The 18,591-nt window shown below is 39.7% G+C and overlaps 1 protein-coding gene across 1 annotated transcript; it reads right to left on the bottom strand.

The window, feature by feature from the left end:
- Positions 1–3,409: 3,409 nt before the first annotated feature.
- Positions 3,410–18,446, bottom strand: ccni (cyclin I). Its single transcript, XM_074690880.1, has 10 exons — positions 18,214–18,446; positions 17,188–17,347; positions 10,607–10,741; positions 8,518–8,592; positions 7,775–7,915; positions 7,363–7,491; positions 7,167–7,268; positions 6,624–6,789; positions 6,353–6,519; positions 3,410–4,976 (listed from the first exon to the last, which is right to left on the bottom strand). Exons 2-10 carry the CDS (start codon positions 17,299–17,301, stop codon positions 4,749–4,751), a joined length of 1,257 nt encoding a protein of 418 aa, XP_074546981.1. The 5' UTR covers positions 17,302–17,347; positions 18,214–18,446; the 3' UTR covers positions 3,410–4,748.
- Positions 18,447–18,591: the final 145 nt, after the last annotated feature.

Below are 18,591 nucleotides of genomic sequence, written 5' to 3'. Positions count from 1 at the left end.
TTAATTACATTTTGGGTTGTTGTTACATATTTGGCTCTAACAGACCACTAACAAATTTTAAAAGGCCTCAAATTAGCATTGTAAAAAAACAAAGTTGTGGCATTAAACAGCAACAAAGACCATTTTATAAGACTGTTTTAGAAGTCGGTCTGCTGAAGTTGCTCATTAGACTGTCTTCAAAGCAGACTCCGTGTCTTGCACAATAATTTCAAAGTCCTGACGATTTTATGACAATGTGGTGCTGATGAGCCCAAAGATAAAGCATCAGTTTGTTTAACCCATACTAAAGTATAACCTCACAAGGTGCTCCACATTCCTTGGTTTAGGGTTAGGTCTTGTTGCTGCTCTGACAGTCCTCTTTAAAGTGAGAGATAAAAAGAGTGAAAAATCCCTTATCAAAATGCATCCAGTAGAGGTTTACTGTCCTCTCTTAATGTACCAGACGACATACTGGAGAGGATCTTTTTTGAAAACTAGTCATTTAACCTGAGTCTGATGGCACATAACTTGAAACGGCGTTATCAGCAGGATTTGCCCTCAAACGGTTACATCAGGTCCCAAATTCTTTTTTCCTCTAAACCACAAAACAGGACCCAATGTTTCCAAATACCCCTTCTTTCTAAGCAGTGTTGGCAAACTCGTGTAAAGTATTAAGCTTTTAGAATACTTTAGAAAACTGAATTGATCCACCACCTTCTGTCCCTTTAGAAGCCTTATTCTTTCAGCTGTCCTTGTTTCTGAGTTCACTCTCTTTGAGCACACAGTCCTGTTGCTGTCATGCTGGCTTTCCTCTGTATGCTCGGCTTGTTCTTCTCTGAAACATTATTACTGCATGGTTGTGTGGTGCATTCAAGTGCTGCTAGGATATCTCATATTTCCATTTTTTGTTGGAATCTGAAGCTTTTTAGGACACATAAGCTCTGTTTATTTTTATATACGCCACTATATTAATCCTTTATATGTGAACAACACGAATCTACCATTGGCTGTGAAAGAGACAACATGCTGCCTTAAAGAAAGGAGATCAACAAGTGGTCCAGGAATTTGAAAAACTATTGTATAACAGGATTACAAATAAGCTGGGTTAATTAGTGTTTTCTTGCAATACTCATCACCAGGGTCAACACACATGTAAATGTGTAAAAGTGTTACTATTTTATTGAACAATAGAGATTAATTTAACCTTTATTTAACCTGATAAAACCCAGATAACCAGACAAACGTGTATGTATTTCTGGTACCACGGTCCCAACTGAGCATTCATTTAAACTTTAAAACCAGAGGTCTTTAATATTTTTCAGACTGGGTCCCCTGTTGAAGACCTCTGCTTTAAACTGAGGCGTCAGGTTTTTAGTAAATTCTATTCTTTCAAAGGCCAGGAAGGGGAGACTCTATGTGTTGCAGAAAGACGTCAGATTTCAAAGAAATCTATTTGAAAATGAGCAAACCTGAGTCTGGACAAATATTACCCCAGTTTAATTTTCATTGGTGAGTTTCAGGTCTTTTTTTTTTTTTTTTTTTTTTTACATTTTCAGGTCTTTTTAAAATTTAGCTGATCTCTTAGCCAACTCTCTTAACTTGGGGACACAGGAGGGTTTGCTGTAGTAAAGCAGATAAATTCTAAGGGGTCCATTTTTTTGCTGGCCAAAATTAGCGTCTAAATTAAAATCGCTGTTAAAAGTGACTATGGTCTCAACTTGCTAACCAAGCTAGCATTAGCATGTCTGCTAACCCTGATTTTTAGGCTCCACCTACACTTCACATATGATCACTACTGGCTCTGAAAAGCCAAGGTGGTGATAGCCAAAATACCAAACTTGCCTAGATATGAGTGTTGTCAAGTAACATTTTACGGCCAGGTGTTGTGAGTAGAAGCCACTGCTAATTGGTGCCAAAAACGTATTACTACAGTATAACAGCTATTCAAACAGGAACAAAGACTCCATGTGTGGCCTGTCAGCACATAAGTGTGGTAGCATACCTGCCTAGTTATCAATGCACTGTGCAATATAATTTGGGCAGTATTTACATATAGCTGTCTGAGCACAGCTAAAAAAATTGAGTTCAGAGACTGGGTTAGAAAAGTAGCTCTAGCTCCTGTTAAAGACCAACCTCGTTATTATACACACCTAACAACTTTGTGCTTCATTTTTCAGCCCTGGAAATTGCTTCTTGATTAGCCTCAAAAACTTCTTTCCAAGTCATCAGTCAGTGAAATGGGCAAGTGTTCAAATTTGAGCCCTTTATACATATATTGAGGCGCACTCACTTTTTTTTCCCCTAACTGTGAACGTACTGACTTTCAGTGTTCACTTTTACACATTACTTGGGGCTCTATGTGGGCTTACACACTTTTGGAGCTACCGTCCAGAGGCTACTTGAGGAACTGCAGTTCCTGGAACCCCTCTTCCAGCCCTGACCGTTGAACTTCTTGTTAACTCTTCATGTCTTTCAGTACATGTATGGTAAAACCTGAGGACATGCACAGCAGTTTTCAGGTCTCTTTGTTTATATGTAATTTTCCCTCAGGGATCAATAAAGGATATCTGATCTGATCTGATAGTCAGCTTAGTATGGAGATTGGATGTAAATAGATATGAACTTTACCACTTCAGTGTCATGTAGTTTCATAGAGTTGTGTTCAGCAGGTTTCAAATACCTCCGTGTTTTGTTTTTGGTAGTATCAAACTAGTACCAACATGTTTAATCTGTGTGGGGAAACACCGAGGGCTGAAGGACGTGCTTTCACATGACTGAGTGTGCAGTGCTGTACTGTGAGAATCAGTTGCAGACTGGTCCTGTGAATGGTGGTTTTTGTTTGAACGAGCTCACCAAGGTTTGTTTACTCTCTCCTTAAAAGCTACAAGACTGATTTAAAGATGTTAAAGTTTTACATTTGTTGAACAAAATACAGGATTGTGAGGATAGTGCTTTAGAACAATATTGCAGAATAGAAAGGCCAAACAAGTCAAGCACAGAACCTCTTTTGACCAACGGAACAACAGTTTTTTAGCCATAAAAAACAATTTCTACCTAAGTCATAAAACAACAATTAAGACTTATAATACTTTTTAAGGCCCTTAATTTTCCCAAAATTGAATTATCTACTTTTAATACTTTTTAAGACCCCGCAGACACCCTGTAAGTATTGGGGTCACAATTAATCATGTCGATCTCCATGGACTGATACCCAAAAGTACATTTTCTTCTTTTCATTTTTTTTTTCAAAATTCATTCAATTTCAAACAAGGTTTGGTATAGAAAACTGCACATCTTGTTCCTCTGACTTGCATGTTTGATCTCATACCTGATCCACCTACAAGTCTTGTCATATCCATCCATTTCCTAAACATTACTAAAATGTAAAATGTAACATGTTCGTGTGATACAGTGAAGACAAAGCACTCAGTCAGTTTTTCATTCTCTTATCTCTTTATTTATTGTGTTGCATTCAGGGACCTGAAGCAGCCACCAGCAGCTCCTACAGCAGGAACAACAGAGCTTTTTGCAGGAATAAAAATATACTAAACAGAACTCCAAGAGATTAAACCAGCGTGTTGTTTTAGTTAATTCTGAGCATCCAAGTGAAGATTGTCGTATTACTGTTTCTGAGCTTGAGATAATTAAACTTACTCCGGGTTGTTTCATCACACTGGAGTGCCAATACTTAGACTCCCTCTGGATATTTAGTAGTATAGTACTCCATGTCCTGCAGGAATTTTGGCTGCTCATGTTTCCATCAGATGAGTGAAACAAGAAGTAACAGACAACAGTGAATGTATTTTAGAAATTTGTAAGAGCTAGTATGGTAACTAATCATTTCGTTGATTTTGGCTCTACCAACAATAAGACCTCATTGACAGCCAATATTTCTGCAGGCTCTGAAGGTGTACAAAACAACATGAGAAGTTCATTTCAGTCAAGCTGTGACAACACGCTGAGAAGGAAAAGGGAAGAACAGAGGGATTCATGGGAGGGGATTTTATATTAGCATCTTCTGTTAATCAAATTACACTTTACTTACAAAGAAAAACATTTTCTGTCTGGACAAATATTACAGATCATTGTCTACAGAGCAACATTCATATATTAGAGGTTATAAATAGAGATGAAAACATGCAGAGTGCAGGATAGAGGGGACGAAGATGGAATCAAAACAAACATAAAAAATGGAAGAGGTAAAGATGTGAAAAACAAATATAAGTTGACAAACAGAGAAAATGAGACATTACATGGTCAAGGAGTCAATTCTAGGTTTCTGAAGGTTTTTTTTTAAGTTTTTTTTTGTACTATTTGTGTTTGTGTTTAACAGATATAATCAATAAGATAGTAGCAGCACGTTTTTTAGTTTTTGAATGTTTAAATTTTTTTGGGGCTCTGTTTTCCATCTGCAGAGGTTGGAAGCGGCTGACCTCAGGAACGCTGAACACCGAAACAAAAATCAACCTCACCACTGAAACCTGCTTATCCCTGTTTTACTCTTTGTTTAATAGCAACAATTCCCTCAAGCAACTCTGATGGGCAACATTTCCAGAGGAGCTGCCTTTATATTGCTTTACGCAACTGAGAACACTGAGCACGAGCTTTCTATTTCATTGTTATCTGTTGCTGGAGGAGTTGCCCATCATTGTTGCAGGAAACGCAGAGTTGGTGACACTGTTTGAATCTTTTATTTTGAGGTCTTTACTTTGAAAGTAAAAACAGAAGATGGTGTCAGTGTGGAAGTGGTTTTTGCTCGGGTTTGGTCTCTAGGAGGCACTGACTGGCTGCAGAGGCGGGCAGGGGGAGGAGCTGCCTTCCTGTCGAGATAACAGGACACTACAGACAGCCAGACCTCCACCTTCTCCTTCTCCACCTCCCGTTGCTATGGCCCCCAAAGCAGGTGTCGCCCCCTCCTGGACGGTTGTGGTGGTGATGTCTTCGTTGTAGAGTCGTTTGATGCAGTCAGAGAAATCATCCACCTCCATCTCCTCCACCTGGACACAAGTTAAGACTCAGGATGTTATTCTCAAATTTTGTATGTCACACAAAATAACAATACCAAAGACTTTTAAAAAGTAAAGATTGTACACCCTCTTAAACCTCAAGACATTTGAGCCATGGATGTGTAGCCAAGCCTCGTTATCTTGGAGGATCACCTTTTACAAAACTATGCCTTGATTCCCATGGGAATTTTTCGAGGCCGTACTCAGTACTCCAAAACATTGACAACATGACAGCTCCCCAAAAGTAAAGCTGTGACTCCTGGAGCTTCCTCTATTGACAGTCTAGTTCTTAAGGACTCTTCTTTCCATGACCACAGATAGGACAGGAGTGACACTAAAATTATCCAAATGTACTTCAAATAATATTTTTCTCAAACATGGTTTCCTCGTGTAGTACAAGTATACTCCAACTGATCATTTTTCAACAGAACATTTTATTTATTAGGTATAAGACAATGTGAAAAAGGGTATATGCCATGATTGACAGCTCTGTTGACAAACAAGGCTCCTGTAGTGCTATGAGCACGAATTACTGGAGTAGAGGAGGAACAGTGAGAAAAAAAGAAAACACCAAAACATGAGTCAACTAATACAAGACTGTTCTCACACTCCAAGTTCTGGTTATTGGAGGAGAAGTCGAGAGTCTAGCTCCACGAAACAAGCCAATCTTTACTTTAAAGACGAGGGATGGGTACTGAAAACCAGTTCCTTTTAAGAATTGATAAGAAGTGTTTCAATCCATCAAGATCATTAGCTTTTATGCTTAATGAATCTCTTATGGATTCTTTACGTTACATCCGAGCAGCCAGACCAGTTGGCTTTTCCCCACACAAAGAAATACAATACAGTACAACAGAGGTGGAAACAAGTCACCCACCCTACAAATACAGTTAGGTAGGGCCATAATACAAGCACTGATAGCATTACATGCTAGTAAACTTTTAGCAAAGGAACTTACTTCCTCCCTTTCATTGTAAAGTTGATGACAGCTGGGGAATACCCCTGTGTTAACACCTTATATTGATAGAAAGCCGATCTGTTTGTTCTCAATCCATGGTCCGTGACATTTTAGGAAACAGAAAGAGATGGTCAAAAAAAACCCAGCAGCGTTCACATCTCAATATTTACACCAGTTATTTTCCTCTGCTCGATTGCGGTCAATATTGCTGAATGTCAGCCTGAAAACTGGTCTTTTTTTTTTTGTTTTGACATATCAGTAACTCTTTTCTTGCCTTTATGTTGAAGCTTTTATCCATATCTATGTTATAGTCTCTGAATCTTTAAGAAGGGCATAACTGCTAAATCTTCAATACATTGCCTCCCTTTTTATTTTATTTCTATATTTCTATATAGAGAAATGGTGTTACCTTGCGTTTGGAGGAGGACTTGCAGCGCAGTACGACTTTCTGCAGGCGGTTAAGATGATGGAGGTTTTTGGGTGGCGAGAGTAGCGCTGGGATGTCAGAGGAGGAGGCAGGTGTTAACTGCTCTGGAGGAGCGTGGTCCCTGGAAGACTCGGTGGAGTTGATGATCCCTGTAAACAAATAAAAAATTACAGATAAACTTACAGTAATATTCTTCAACACATGCCAACAGACTGTGATATGTGCACTCTGTGGATCTTCCCTTTAAACATACCCAGTGAGTAGCAGTGGAGTGAGGGGTCCTTGTCTGGAGGCTGCGGGGTGGTCTGGCTCTGCAGGGGTTGGTAGATGTAGACAGTGTTTGGAGGCAGGGAAGCTTTCGGTGTGGACAGACTACGAGCCACCAGCTCTCGACTTCGTATCAGTTCTGAGCTGTCAAACTAGGACAGAAGAAGAGAAGAAGACAGGTATGAATAAAATGAAATGAATATGAAAAACACCAATAATTCTGTGTGAAAACCTGGACTAAACAATACTTTAGGGCAAAACTGAATTTCTGGTCAGTAGTGAGTCACCAAATGGAGAAACGTGTGAGTTATTTGAGTCAAAACTCCCTGATATCACAAAAAGAAGCACGGCTTAATTGGTTTATAACTTCTCCAAATCTTTGGTTTAGTGCTACATGGAATTCAACTGCTTTTAAGGAACTATGTTTAATGTTTCAGGAGTTTCCCCTTTGCTTGTTGCTTTGTTTTTTGATAATAGCTTAATGTGACTTTGACTCCACTTCTGAAAGAAAGCAGATCGTGTTTGTTACCTGAGCCTTCCTCAGCAGGTCGATGGTGAGGGCCAGCCAGTCAGGACAACAGGTCTCCAGCTCCAGAGTGATGAGGGCCAAGGCCAGCATGGATCCTCTCAGCTACAGGAACACACAAGGGACAAACTTAATGACTCTCAGACAACTGCAGCAGAGCAGAAAAATCCATCCGGATAAAGCGAGGATGTGCGTGTACCTGTATGAGTGTGTGGTCGGCCAGACAATGGTAGAGTCGTCGTGTGAGCATGGAGAGGTGCTGGGAGCGGTTCAGACGCAACATTGAGTCCAAAAACCCAGAACGACACGACATCACCATTGCATGGAACTATACGGGAGGAGGAAGAGAAACATACATTAATGAGTCTTATCTGTTTCTGATGTTCATTAACTAACAGAAACTCAGTTTTTACCAAAAAAAATTAGTTTGTTTCAAAATAAACCCCAGATTAAAATCCAACATGAACTGGCATGGTCTGGCATGGTATAGAAGGTCTGCAGTGACTGTGTTCTACCACTAGATGGCACTGGTTCAACTTGTTTAAATTTACAGATACAGACACTTAGCTAGACTTTTTTGTGCAAGTGTATAAAAAGAAGGAGAGTCGTACTATGTGCAGGAAGTCCAGTGCCGTGGCAGTGTGCAGATCCCAGTTCAGTTTGTCCAGGATGATCCGCTCCATCCTCAGGATCTCCGACGGGGAACAGCCACAGCTGCTGGAGACAACCAGCTCCTTCAGAGAGGGTACACACTGAGAGAGACACACACACAGACAGGGTATGTTCATCAGTACAGCCAAGTTAACTGCACGACCGTCTATCTGACTGTCCCTCACTACAATCTTACTTTAACACAGACTCAATAAATTTGCTGCTTGTCATGTGCTCATTAAAAAACAAAGGTGAAAATATGAGCTTTAATGGGTGGCGATTCTTGATTAGTTTCCATAACTATCTTTCTTTTAAAAGGGTCACTTGAAAGTAGTATTCACAGTGACAGAGGTTATACATTACACAACCTTTAATCAGAAGGAATCCTCTCTGTAATCTCAAAACTAAAGCCTCAGGAAGAAAGGGGATTAAAACAACAACAAATAATCTTCAAATAGAAGTTTCATCAATGACTGAAATTTTTAAAAAGCAAATATTAAAGGATCTCCCTACATGAGCACTTAAGAGTTTAAACTGTGTTTAATTTCTCTCTTTTAAAGTTTGATGTTGAGGGAGGAGATTGAAACTTTGCTTGCTTTGACAAAATCATCAGTGCATGAAAAATCAGGTACAGAAGTTGTTTAATCAATGTGTGGGTGTTACTTCCTGATATATGAGTGTGTGTGTTTGTGTGTGTGTTCACCTCATCCTCCTCACAGGTCTTGGCAGCTAAGAAGAAGCAAGCGATGGCGATGCAACGAAGGTACTTTGGACGGGCCTGAGGACAAACAAACAAAGAATGATCTTCTCAATCAAACTGCAGTTTGACACCAGAGATAACAAACCTCAAGATGCTGGACTCATTTCTGATCACTTCACTGTTTCATGGAGCCATTGTTGACTAAATTTTTGTAGTTCATTAGCTTCTTAGTTTGACCAAATCAGCTCTCATTATGTAAGCTGTTATTACCTAGCTTCTTCACACTTAAGTGACAAATTATGTTAAAGAAGTTTGAATTTCAGAGAAAATCAAGGTAAAGATGTGACATTCTGGCCACAAAAAGTCAGAAAGTTAGATGTAGATCACTTATTTAATGCCATTAAAGTAACTCTTACTCAATGTTCCAACTTCATGTGCAGCAAAGCAGCACAAATCAATGCCCCTTCTGACACCATGGTTGATCAATATTGCCTACAGAGCGTTTCTTTCAGAATATTCCCAACAAATCAGCATTTTGTAGCTGGAGAGAGAAAAGACGACTGAGTCAGCAGTCTGCTCTTTTCTTCAACAGAGACTTCTTCAGAGTTTTCCTGTGGTTAACTTTCACAATTTTTCTTTTAATTTAACTTCATTTGTGCAGGATATTTTGAAGTTTTCATTCTTCTGTAGAGGCTTGTAATGTGCTTTAGACATAAAGTAAACAACATGTATCTTTTGTGGCATAACACCAGAGAGGAAGAAGGGGGCAGTAGGAATAGAAGATGTTGGACTTCTGACTTTCTTGACTCTATTTCCTGTAAAGATCTTGGACACTGAGCATATTTCACCAAGTACCAAAGCTGTGACTCCAGTTGACACTGTGCCTTATCTGACGTACTTTAAGGTCAGCTCCTGATAAATCTGAGAACATTTCATTCCTCTACTAAAACTCTGACTCCCTGTCTGTGGAGCAGAACGTTGTCCTGACCTGACACAGAAATAACTGTTCCTGTGTACTTCAGACCGTCAGCTGCGAGACAGACAGCTGCAAGGATATCCTGGTAATCACAGTGGGAATCAAAAACGTTTAAAGAAGTTCCCACTGATTAAGTTACAATACCTGACCTCACAAAACCCCTCACAACAAACTGGGATCTGGTGAGCGCTTCTGTTCTCACTCAGGGTTCCTGCACACTTTGACACGCAAGACAGTTTTTAGACCTAACAGAAGAAAGATAAATACTTCTGTGTTATTTATTTATTTATACAGCTGTATCATATTCGGTTGTAAGGACTATCAGCTATGCTATAAGCAAAGTTCAAAGGCTGTTTTAAATACTGTAATATCATAATCAGTCCTGACTGCTGGCTTGTGCTGGTGGATAGTCCTTCTCCTGTACTTTACTTTGCCCAGAGTAAATAAAGTTTCCTCTGAACATAAGGAAATGATGCAGTCAAACCAAACTGATATTGGCTATCAAATAGAGGAGGAGAGAAATCTTGTTACTTCACAACATAAAACATACTTCAGATGTGAATAGGGATGGGTACCTTTCACATTTGAACACATTTAAAAATACCGCAGTCCTCTCAAGATTGACTTCTCAAGTCCCCTAAATTTAAGATATAAGACATCTGAAAACTTTTAAAGGATCCATCTATAGGAACCCTGTACCCTGTCATTTCTTCTCTTAAGGTTTAAAGCTTGAAGAGCTTCAAGGCTCTGGTGTAAGTTAAAATGAATGTTTTTTGTTTACTTTTTTTATTCACCTGTGTATTTCCAATTATAAAAAAGTAAATAAATAAATAATAATAATAATAATAATAATAATAATAATAATAATAATAATAATAATAATAATAATAATAATAATTATTATTATTATTATTATTATTATTATTATTATTATTTATTTTCTAAATCTTTTTTGGGGTGTTTTTTTATTTAAAAAGTGTTACTATTGATGTATTTGTTTATGATTTTTGTTTGTGGTGAGAAACAAAGTTTTCCTCTCCAGATAAACCTGAGATTAAGGAAAGCAGCTCCAAACAATCAGCGTCAGTATTAAAGCACTAAAGGAAATATGTTTACCTTGATGGGAGCCAGGAAGCGGTCCAGGATGCTAACAGCTAACACCAAGGTCTCTGGGTACAGCTGCAGTCTGCCATGGAGCTCTGTCAACCAGCGCACGACCTCGTCCCGCTGGGCCGGGGAGATATCTGTATCCTTCAACAAACAAACAAACAAGGTTCAACATGGGCAGCTTCATGTCTTTAAGCCATTTGGGCTAACTGCTAAAGCTAACGAGGCAAGAAGCCTTTAATGGGCTTGTTGTGCTACAGCAGGACATTGTCACAGTTTGCTGACAAAAAAAAAACGGATTCCACTGCAGCAGGTTTTCTATATAGAGCTATTATGTTTTGTGTGGTTATTATGAAACATTAAGGTGCGTGCCCTGTGATTGGAAAAAAAGGTTTTATTTTCCTGAGGAGAAAACTTTAAAAAGGCTGTTTGTTTTGTTTAGAGCACAGAACAAAAAGACTCAAGTTTTCCCGTAAAATAAACGACGCATTTTATAAGCTTGACTTTTTTGGCCAAGTGAATACATCAATGATGACACAGAAACGACCCTCTTAAAAATGAAAATCCAACCAACAGTCGACCGTGAAGCAGAACTGAGGACACAGTGAGGATACAGAGAACACAGGAGAAACTATTTCTGGAAAAAGACAACAATGGGAACAACAAAAAAAGGCCCTGAGGAGCTCATTTTCTCTTGGCCTGATGTTTTCAATAGATGACAATTCACTTTGAGATGTTTCATTGGACCTGAGTCGGACATAAAGAATGATTACTTCCTCCACAACCAGAACAAAGCTCATCCAGAAACAGGCCAAGAGTCCTGGGCTTTCACACCACTTGACAGCTGATGTACGGCACAGGAGCTGGCAGTCCGACCTCAGGCGCCCTCTTAATGAAAATATTATCAATACAGAATGGCTGTTACATAACTTGTTCATCTAAAGAGCTCAGCTTGTTTATCCCGCACGGATGAAATCCTCCTTGTCATGAAACTTCAGACGGTGCAACAGATTAAGACTTAGACTAGAGGTACTCCCTGTACAGACTCTGCAATAAAACAATAAATAGTTGTTTTAGAGCTATGATGTAACAACTACTTTGACAATTATGAAAATGTGAAACTATGTAAATTTGTAAATAGTAGCACCATATGAAAAATATAAAATAAAAAAATCTTACAACTAAACAAATAAACAAATAAATTAAACCCTGACTTGAGAAAATTAGGTGTTGATAACCAATCATCTTTAACCAAACTCTACACCAGTGGAATTGAAGTAGCACATAAGTCTCTTTGGAATGAGCACCTGGAGAATCACTTTACCAAACTCCATCAGGTTGGGTGGGCATTCCTACTTTTGGTGAGTAATTTGTCAGTTTATTGCTCAAAGGCATTTACCACGGTGAGAGATAACAGATGTAGTGGCTGCTTTGCAAAGTCAATTATCAGCATCCCATCTATTTAAGCTTTTTAGATTTAGTTATCATAATCTTTGCACAATTCAAATGATTTAAAGGGATGGTTCAGTTTTTTTGAAGTGGGGTTGTATGCGCTCTATGTGACCACTAAGGACATTAGATACAGTAGAAAGTTGTCTCCTCTCCCTCAGTAAGACACAAATTGTAATCGATGGTGACAAGGAAATAGGCGCTAACAGGGAGAGACGGTACCAAATTCAAAGGCTATTTTCTCTGCCTACAAGAACTAAAATCAAAAAGTAATACCACAGTTTAAGAGTACGCTACATAAAATATTTTTTAAGTGCATTAAGTCTTCGGAAGTATAAACATTTACCCGGACCTAACTTACTGGTCATGTATCCTTCCGCACAGGGCTAGTGCGCTCCGTCCCCCCTCCTCCTTTCAGCTGTAGGGAATGTAAACAAGCTATGCTACAGGCGCCGGTTGTAGCCTCATGACAGTTTGATCAAGTATCGTAATTCTTTTGTTTGTACTCTAAGGATTGTGAGGCAGCGTAGGAAATTCAAAATGAGTGACTATGACAGCGACAACAAAGTTCCATTCCGGATACCTGTATGAACCGGAGTACACAGAAGAAGAGCAGATGACGACTGAAAGGAATAGGATTTTAGTTCTTGTAGGCAGAGAAAATAGCCTTTGAATCTGGTAGGAGATTCCTACACACTCTCTGGTTTGGGGATCTTAAAAACATGATCAGGCAAACATGGCATGCTGATTCATGGCGCAGACACCTACCGACCTATGCCTAAAGGTGCTGATGATCAGGCACCTGATTGTCAGAGCCTCGTAGTACCAGAAGCTCAAAACAACAGTCAGTTTGTCATTTTTTCATGGTGCAATCCGCATAGCACTGCTGCTCACCCTCACAAATACATGTACTTTACAAATGAGCCACCAAAAGAGAAATAAACAATGTTTTCTGAAAACTCTGGCCAAAGTGAAGATTTTGGAAAACTCCGGTTTCATGGTTTCGTGTAGACGATGGGAAACAGAGTTTACAGTCCTTCAACATCACAGCTGAATGACAAGGGCTCATTCTGATTGGCTGGCAGGGGTTCTAAGTCTGAAAACACTGCCAAATATGGAATTGAAAGGCCTTGGGCCACACTTATCAGCGGATTCGCCTGCTGCGTGTGGACGGAAGTATTTTTTTTAAAAATGAGGGGGCGACAAAGAATAATCCACCAAACACAGCTTGCATTATTTTTGTACTTTGTTTGCTGATATTTCTTTAACGACAATTTAACAATTGAAAAACTCTCCCTGCGATTAACAATGACCCTGCTGCTCAGAAAAGGAAGATATTTAAGTTTAATGATATTTAGTGTTTCTTAAAGCTTCTTTTAAGGTCATGTTAACACATCCTTGCACTGTTCTACCAAAAAAACATGTTTTTACAAACCCACAGAACTTTCATATGATACAAAGCTACAAATTAGAAGTAACGCTGAAATAAAATACTACTTTGCTGATTATAACTGTGTCAGTTTTCTCACTTGACATCAAGAATATGGTTAATCTAAATTAAAAGACTTGTTAATTCAAATTTCCTGGGGGCTAGTACAGTTTAAAATACACTTGCTTCATGAGTCCTTTTTGTAGTTTAATTGTATCTTTTCTTTGCTCAGTCCCAAAGAGAGCTGAAAGCCCGAGCTCAGTGAGTTCAGCGTGTGTAACTCTTGACTCTCAGGAAGGGTCAGAGGTCAGAAGGTTGCTGACCTTCCAGCAAAAAACTTTGCAGCCTGACACTGCTCAGCCTCTAAGCTCTTTACTGTCCAAACTAAAAACAACTGACCCACTTCAGTTTCCCAAAATGACAAACTCTGTCAACGTCACATTTTCATCTCGACCACTTCTTCAGGTAGGAGAGAAAGAGACATGCTCTTGATGTCTTTCCATATGAGTCACTTGTCCCCGCTTTTTCAGAGGGGGGGTAAAGAGGCCTGAGAGTTCATTGGGTATGTTTTACAAGTTCAGGATAACTGGAGCACACCCCAACATTAGTCTTTTTTAGGTTTACTGCAGTTAGCCTGTTCATACATCTTACCCAGCCCAATGTTGGCATGATCACACCAGAAGAGGTGGGAGCTATCGCTTCATAAGGCTGGCAGGGGTTGCCTTCCTGAAGCCGTTCTGTCTGGCTTCATTATCTACCCCAGAACTGTGGCTGAGCTCATTTTCCTACCACTTCCAACTTCTTAAAGTGATACTCCGGGATGGAACACGTTGGGTCCTATCACAAGGTTTAGGGCAGAAATTACCTCTACAACAGTGTTTTTGTGCAGCAGAAGCCCAGAGCGCTCACACCAAACACCCCTTTCCTGCTCCTCTGCACTCAGACGGGGCCAATTTTTACTTGACCAGAAACACAAATAAACAGACTCCCACCGAAAAAATCAGATATTGGTCTGCATTCACGCTTTAGTTAGAGAATTTCCAGCGCGTTACTTTCACACAAAAACACTGCTAAATAAGGCTCTAATTCTCATCCTGTCGTAAAACAGAGCTACCTCCACTGCAGAGCCACAGCTGGCTACGAGGTGCTCGCCGCTTAGTGTATCAGTCCAGGCGCGTGGCGTGCCAGATATAAACAAACGCAGGTAGTCTGCCAGGACGAAGAGACATGATGAGAACTAGAGCCTTATTTAGCGGTAATATTGTGTGAAAGTAATGCACTGAAAATTCTCTAAATAAAGCGTGAATGCAGACAGATATCAGATTTTTTCTGTGGGAGTCCGTTTATTTGTGTTTTTGGTCAAGTAAAAAATGGCCCCGTCTGAGTGCAGAGGAAACCGGCAGAGGAGCAGGGAGGGGGTGTTTGGTGGGAGCGCCCTGGGCTTCTGCTGCACAAAATCACTGCTGTAGGGGTAATTTCTGCTCTAAACCTTGTGATAGTACCCAACTTGTTCCATCCCAGAGTATCACTTTAAGGCTAACTGGTGGACAGTTTAAATAAATCTTTGCCTGGTCAGGTCACCAGTTTCCTGTTTCATCGCCTGTCTATCAGTTTCTGGTGATATGTGGTGGTCACTGCATTTAGAATTGCCGGGGTGCACACACATATTGAGGTTGTGTTGTGATTTAACTTCAGTGGATGAGCTGAAGTAATCCCATGGTATCAAAGTAATGAGGAAGAGCAGGAGAATCTCCGGCTGATGGTGCTTCATGATCAAATAATTTCATTGCTTGGCTGAAAAATTCAGCCTTGACGGTTAATCCACGTTAAATGCCTTACATGCAGAACTGGATTCTACCCAGCAACACTGTTTATATTTTTATAGCTATGAGGAGGCTGTCTGTGTCTTTGATCATTTACGCCAGTCAACATGTCTGATAACTAGGCAAAAGGTGCTGATATCTTAGTTAGTGCCTGTTATAACCATAAACAAAACAAAACTACTGATAGACTGGTCCAGGGCCAGACAGAGCACTGTTTGTTTTTCTGTCAGGGTTTAAACCTTTTATATAATGATGCTTTTCAAATAACTGCAAGACATTTACAGGTGCAATAATATAAATTTGCCTGCGATACAATAAGAAAAAAAATGCAGAATTAAATGTTACCGTTTTCACAAATTTAGAACCAATTTACCCATCAACAAAGAGTGTTTGGTTGAGTGTTTCCGTGCTCTGCTAACAGGATCACACTGCAGGACTCCAAACCAACAGATCACCAGCAGGAGGTTGAGCGTGTCCCACTAGCCTGATTAAACTGACAGACACATGAGCACGCAGCAGTGACTCAGCAGCAGAAGATCTGGATTAACATTCAGAGATTACCCTGATGATAATTCAATTTAACTCAAATCACTACACCGCAAGATCAGCTGGGCTGGGCGTAGGTAAACAGAGTGAGAGTAGAAAGTATGAAGTGATCAAGTATCAGTTTTGGAAAGATAAATGTTGAAAACAGAACATCATTTTGGTTACTTTTAAATTTAAGTGCGTTGTTGTCTCTTTTACAGTGGACCTGCAGCCCTGTAGGTGTCTAACGTACAGATTACCAACCAGGGATGCCCCACTGTCAATCCCATCTACTCAATTAGCGTAATTAGCTCGATAAGCTGAGGCTTCACTACAACACAGCATGCTGAGAGAGCCACTGCAAGTTCCCAAACTGTGCAGAACAACTTCCTTACTGACTACCAGAGAAAACTAAATACTTTTAAGGTGGTTCAGAGGCTTTTCTTAGTCTTTTATGCCCTTTCACACAAGCCTTACACACCTGAAAATTTCTGATCAGGGTGGGGTGCAAGGGTGAACAGGGTGACATTAAATTTTCCACCTGGTAAAACTTCCACCAGACATTGTTGTGAGTCAGTGTGTGATTGCCACAGGTTATATCCAGCTAAATGCAGTAACACAGAGCAGAGGGAACAGTGACTCTTGCATCATTACTCAAAGCCTCGAGGATAAATAAAAAAAATTAGATCTTGAAATCTAGGGTTGAATTGTTCTGCTCTAAAGTTTTTAACTACATTTTTCTGAACAACTCCTGTGAGAAAGTCTAAGTAAAAATCAAGGTGTGAAGTAATTTAAGGGAAGTCTGACATCATGTTATGACCAGCCCAGAAACTGGGTGTGATCAGCTGAGGGTGTGATGACATTAGGTGTTGTGATATCATTTGAGATTGTGTCTTCTGACATGTAAACCGGGTTGGACTAGCTGGTAATGAATGTGTGTTCAGTGACTCACTTTGTTCCTAAGACACTGCTACTTCATGACTACGTGTAATCTACAGCTATGTCTCTGACGCAGCAGAGGTAGGAACCTACTGTCTGCTGCAAATTAACGGGCAAGAGCACAAAGTCCTTGTCTGAACTTTCTGTTCAATAAGTTATTTCACAAACTAGCCTTAAACCTTGCTTAAGTCAGAGAACTGTTAAGTCTATCACATTTCACAACATTGGAAATTTGACTTCATAGATTTCTTGATAGGATTTTACTGAGAAAATGCAAAATCTATCATGATTTTTAATGCTCAAAAACAGCCAAATGATTTCCATGTCTATATAAAATTTTGAAGGATATTAAAATGTTAATTTGTTCTAATTGTACTGTCCGTCTGAAACATCATGCACAGCTAATCAAGTATCAGAATGCCTACCTGTGAGGAGGGTTTCTTTGGCACGTAGACCCTCCACATCTTAGCTTCCCTAGAGGCGGCCTTTTCCAGAAGAAAAGACAGCCTCTGGCGTCCCCAGGGGTCGATGAACTTCATTCTGTCCTCCCCTGGATAAGCCTACCTCCCCACTGGATACAGCTACCTGCAGAGACACCACACACCAGGATATTACATACTCATATTCAAATCAGCATTTTTTTTAAACATTATTTTTATGAAGAAATTTCTTAAAGTAAAGAAAACACTGGGTGTTCAATTTCTCTTTAAATCAGAAAGCTCTCAGACCCAGTATTCAACAATTCTACATCTTTCTACATACATTCTTAAAACTGAAAAATTATACAAAACACAAACAGTTGCTGTTTTTAAAATGATTTCCCTCATTTGTTACACACCTTTGAGTCACAAAAGCAGAGCACATTTTGCAGGGACTATGATAGATTTAAATGTTTATCTATTGATATAAAAAAGTTATAATCCTGTGAAACTTGTAGCATAGGTCGTGCTAGGACTAATGAAACTAACTTATCACACCCCTTAACACAAAGTTTGTGGTTTCTACACCCTTATGTGGAATACAGTTACATAACAACTAACAACCACATAGCTTTGATCGTATCACAAAATACGGAACTGTCCAAATTGTTCAACAATACCTTTCCCCATCTTATGGGAATTTACCTTAAACCCTTCTCAAAAGGAAAACCCCGGGCCTCCCAGAGCAGGTGCATTACAGGGTATTCATTTCCACTTTTACCCTGGATCCGACTACTCCCTGGAATATGGCTAAGTTTACAGCCTAGCGTCGTTAGCAACTCGCTAGCTGCTATGACGTTGCGCTAAAACTGTAACGTGTTTCCCACATAAAATGGTTTGAATGTTGATTAATACCTTAAAATAGTGTCATTTAATACAGGTGAGAACGCGTTTACAGTGACTTGTATGTAAACGGTATGATAGAGCCCTTTAAATTGCTGACTCACACCCAGATATTACACGGAGCCTTACCTCCCCTGCGAAGCGGAGAAAACCACAGTTGGATTTCATCCGGTCCGATCCGTTCAAGGATAATTTAAGGGTGAAAGCGGGGACCCGTTCTTTAGTTTAGTCGTCCATCTTTGCGGCCATGGTGCCTTGTGTCGGGGAAAGGGGTAAAAAATGTATAAAAATAAAAGAACGGAATAGACAGCTATGTCTACTTCCGAGGAGGGGACCGGGGGTAGAGAGAAGGAAGAAGCTCCGCCCACCTCAAGGCTGGACAGGGAGACAGGGGGACAAAACAATGTTACCCTCCATGGAAAATTCCTATTAATAATGCTTTATTTTCTTAGTATTGGAGTTAAGATTATTTATATCACTTAAATTGAAAGTGAAAGCAGCAAAAAG

Source organism: Halichoeres trimaculatus, unplaced genomic scaffold (assembly GCF_033239565.1).
Source record: "Halichoeres trimaculatus isolate MK-OKI-2021-1 unplaced genomic scaffold, fHalTri1.1 fHalTri1_scaffold_16, whole genome shotgun sequence".
NCBI classification, from domain to species: domain Eukaryota; kingdom Metazoa; phylum Chordata; class Actinopteri; order Labriformes; family Labridae; genus Halichoeres; species Halichoeres trimaculatus.
Note: the sequence above shows the minus strand (reverse complement) of the source record. Positions and strands in the feature narration are given on the sequence as shown.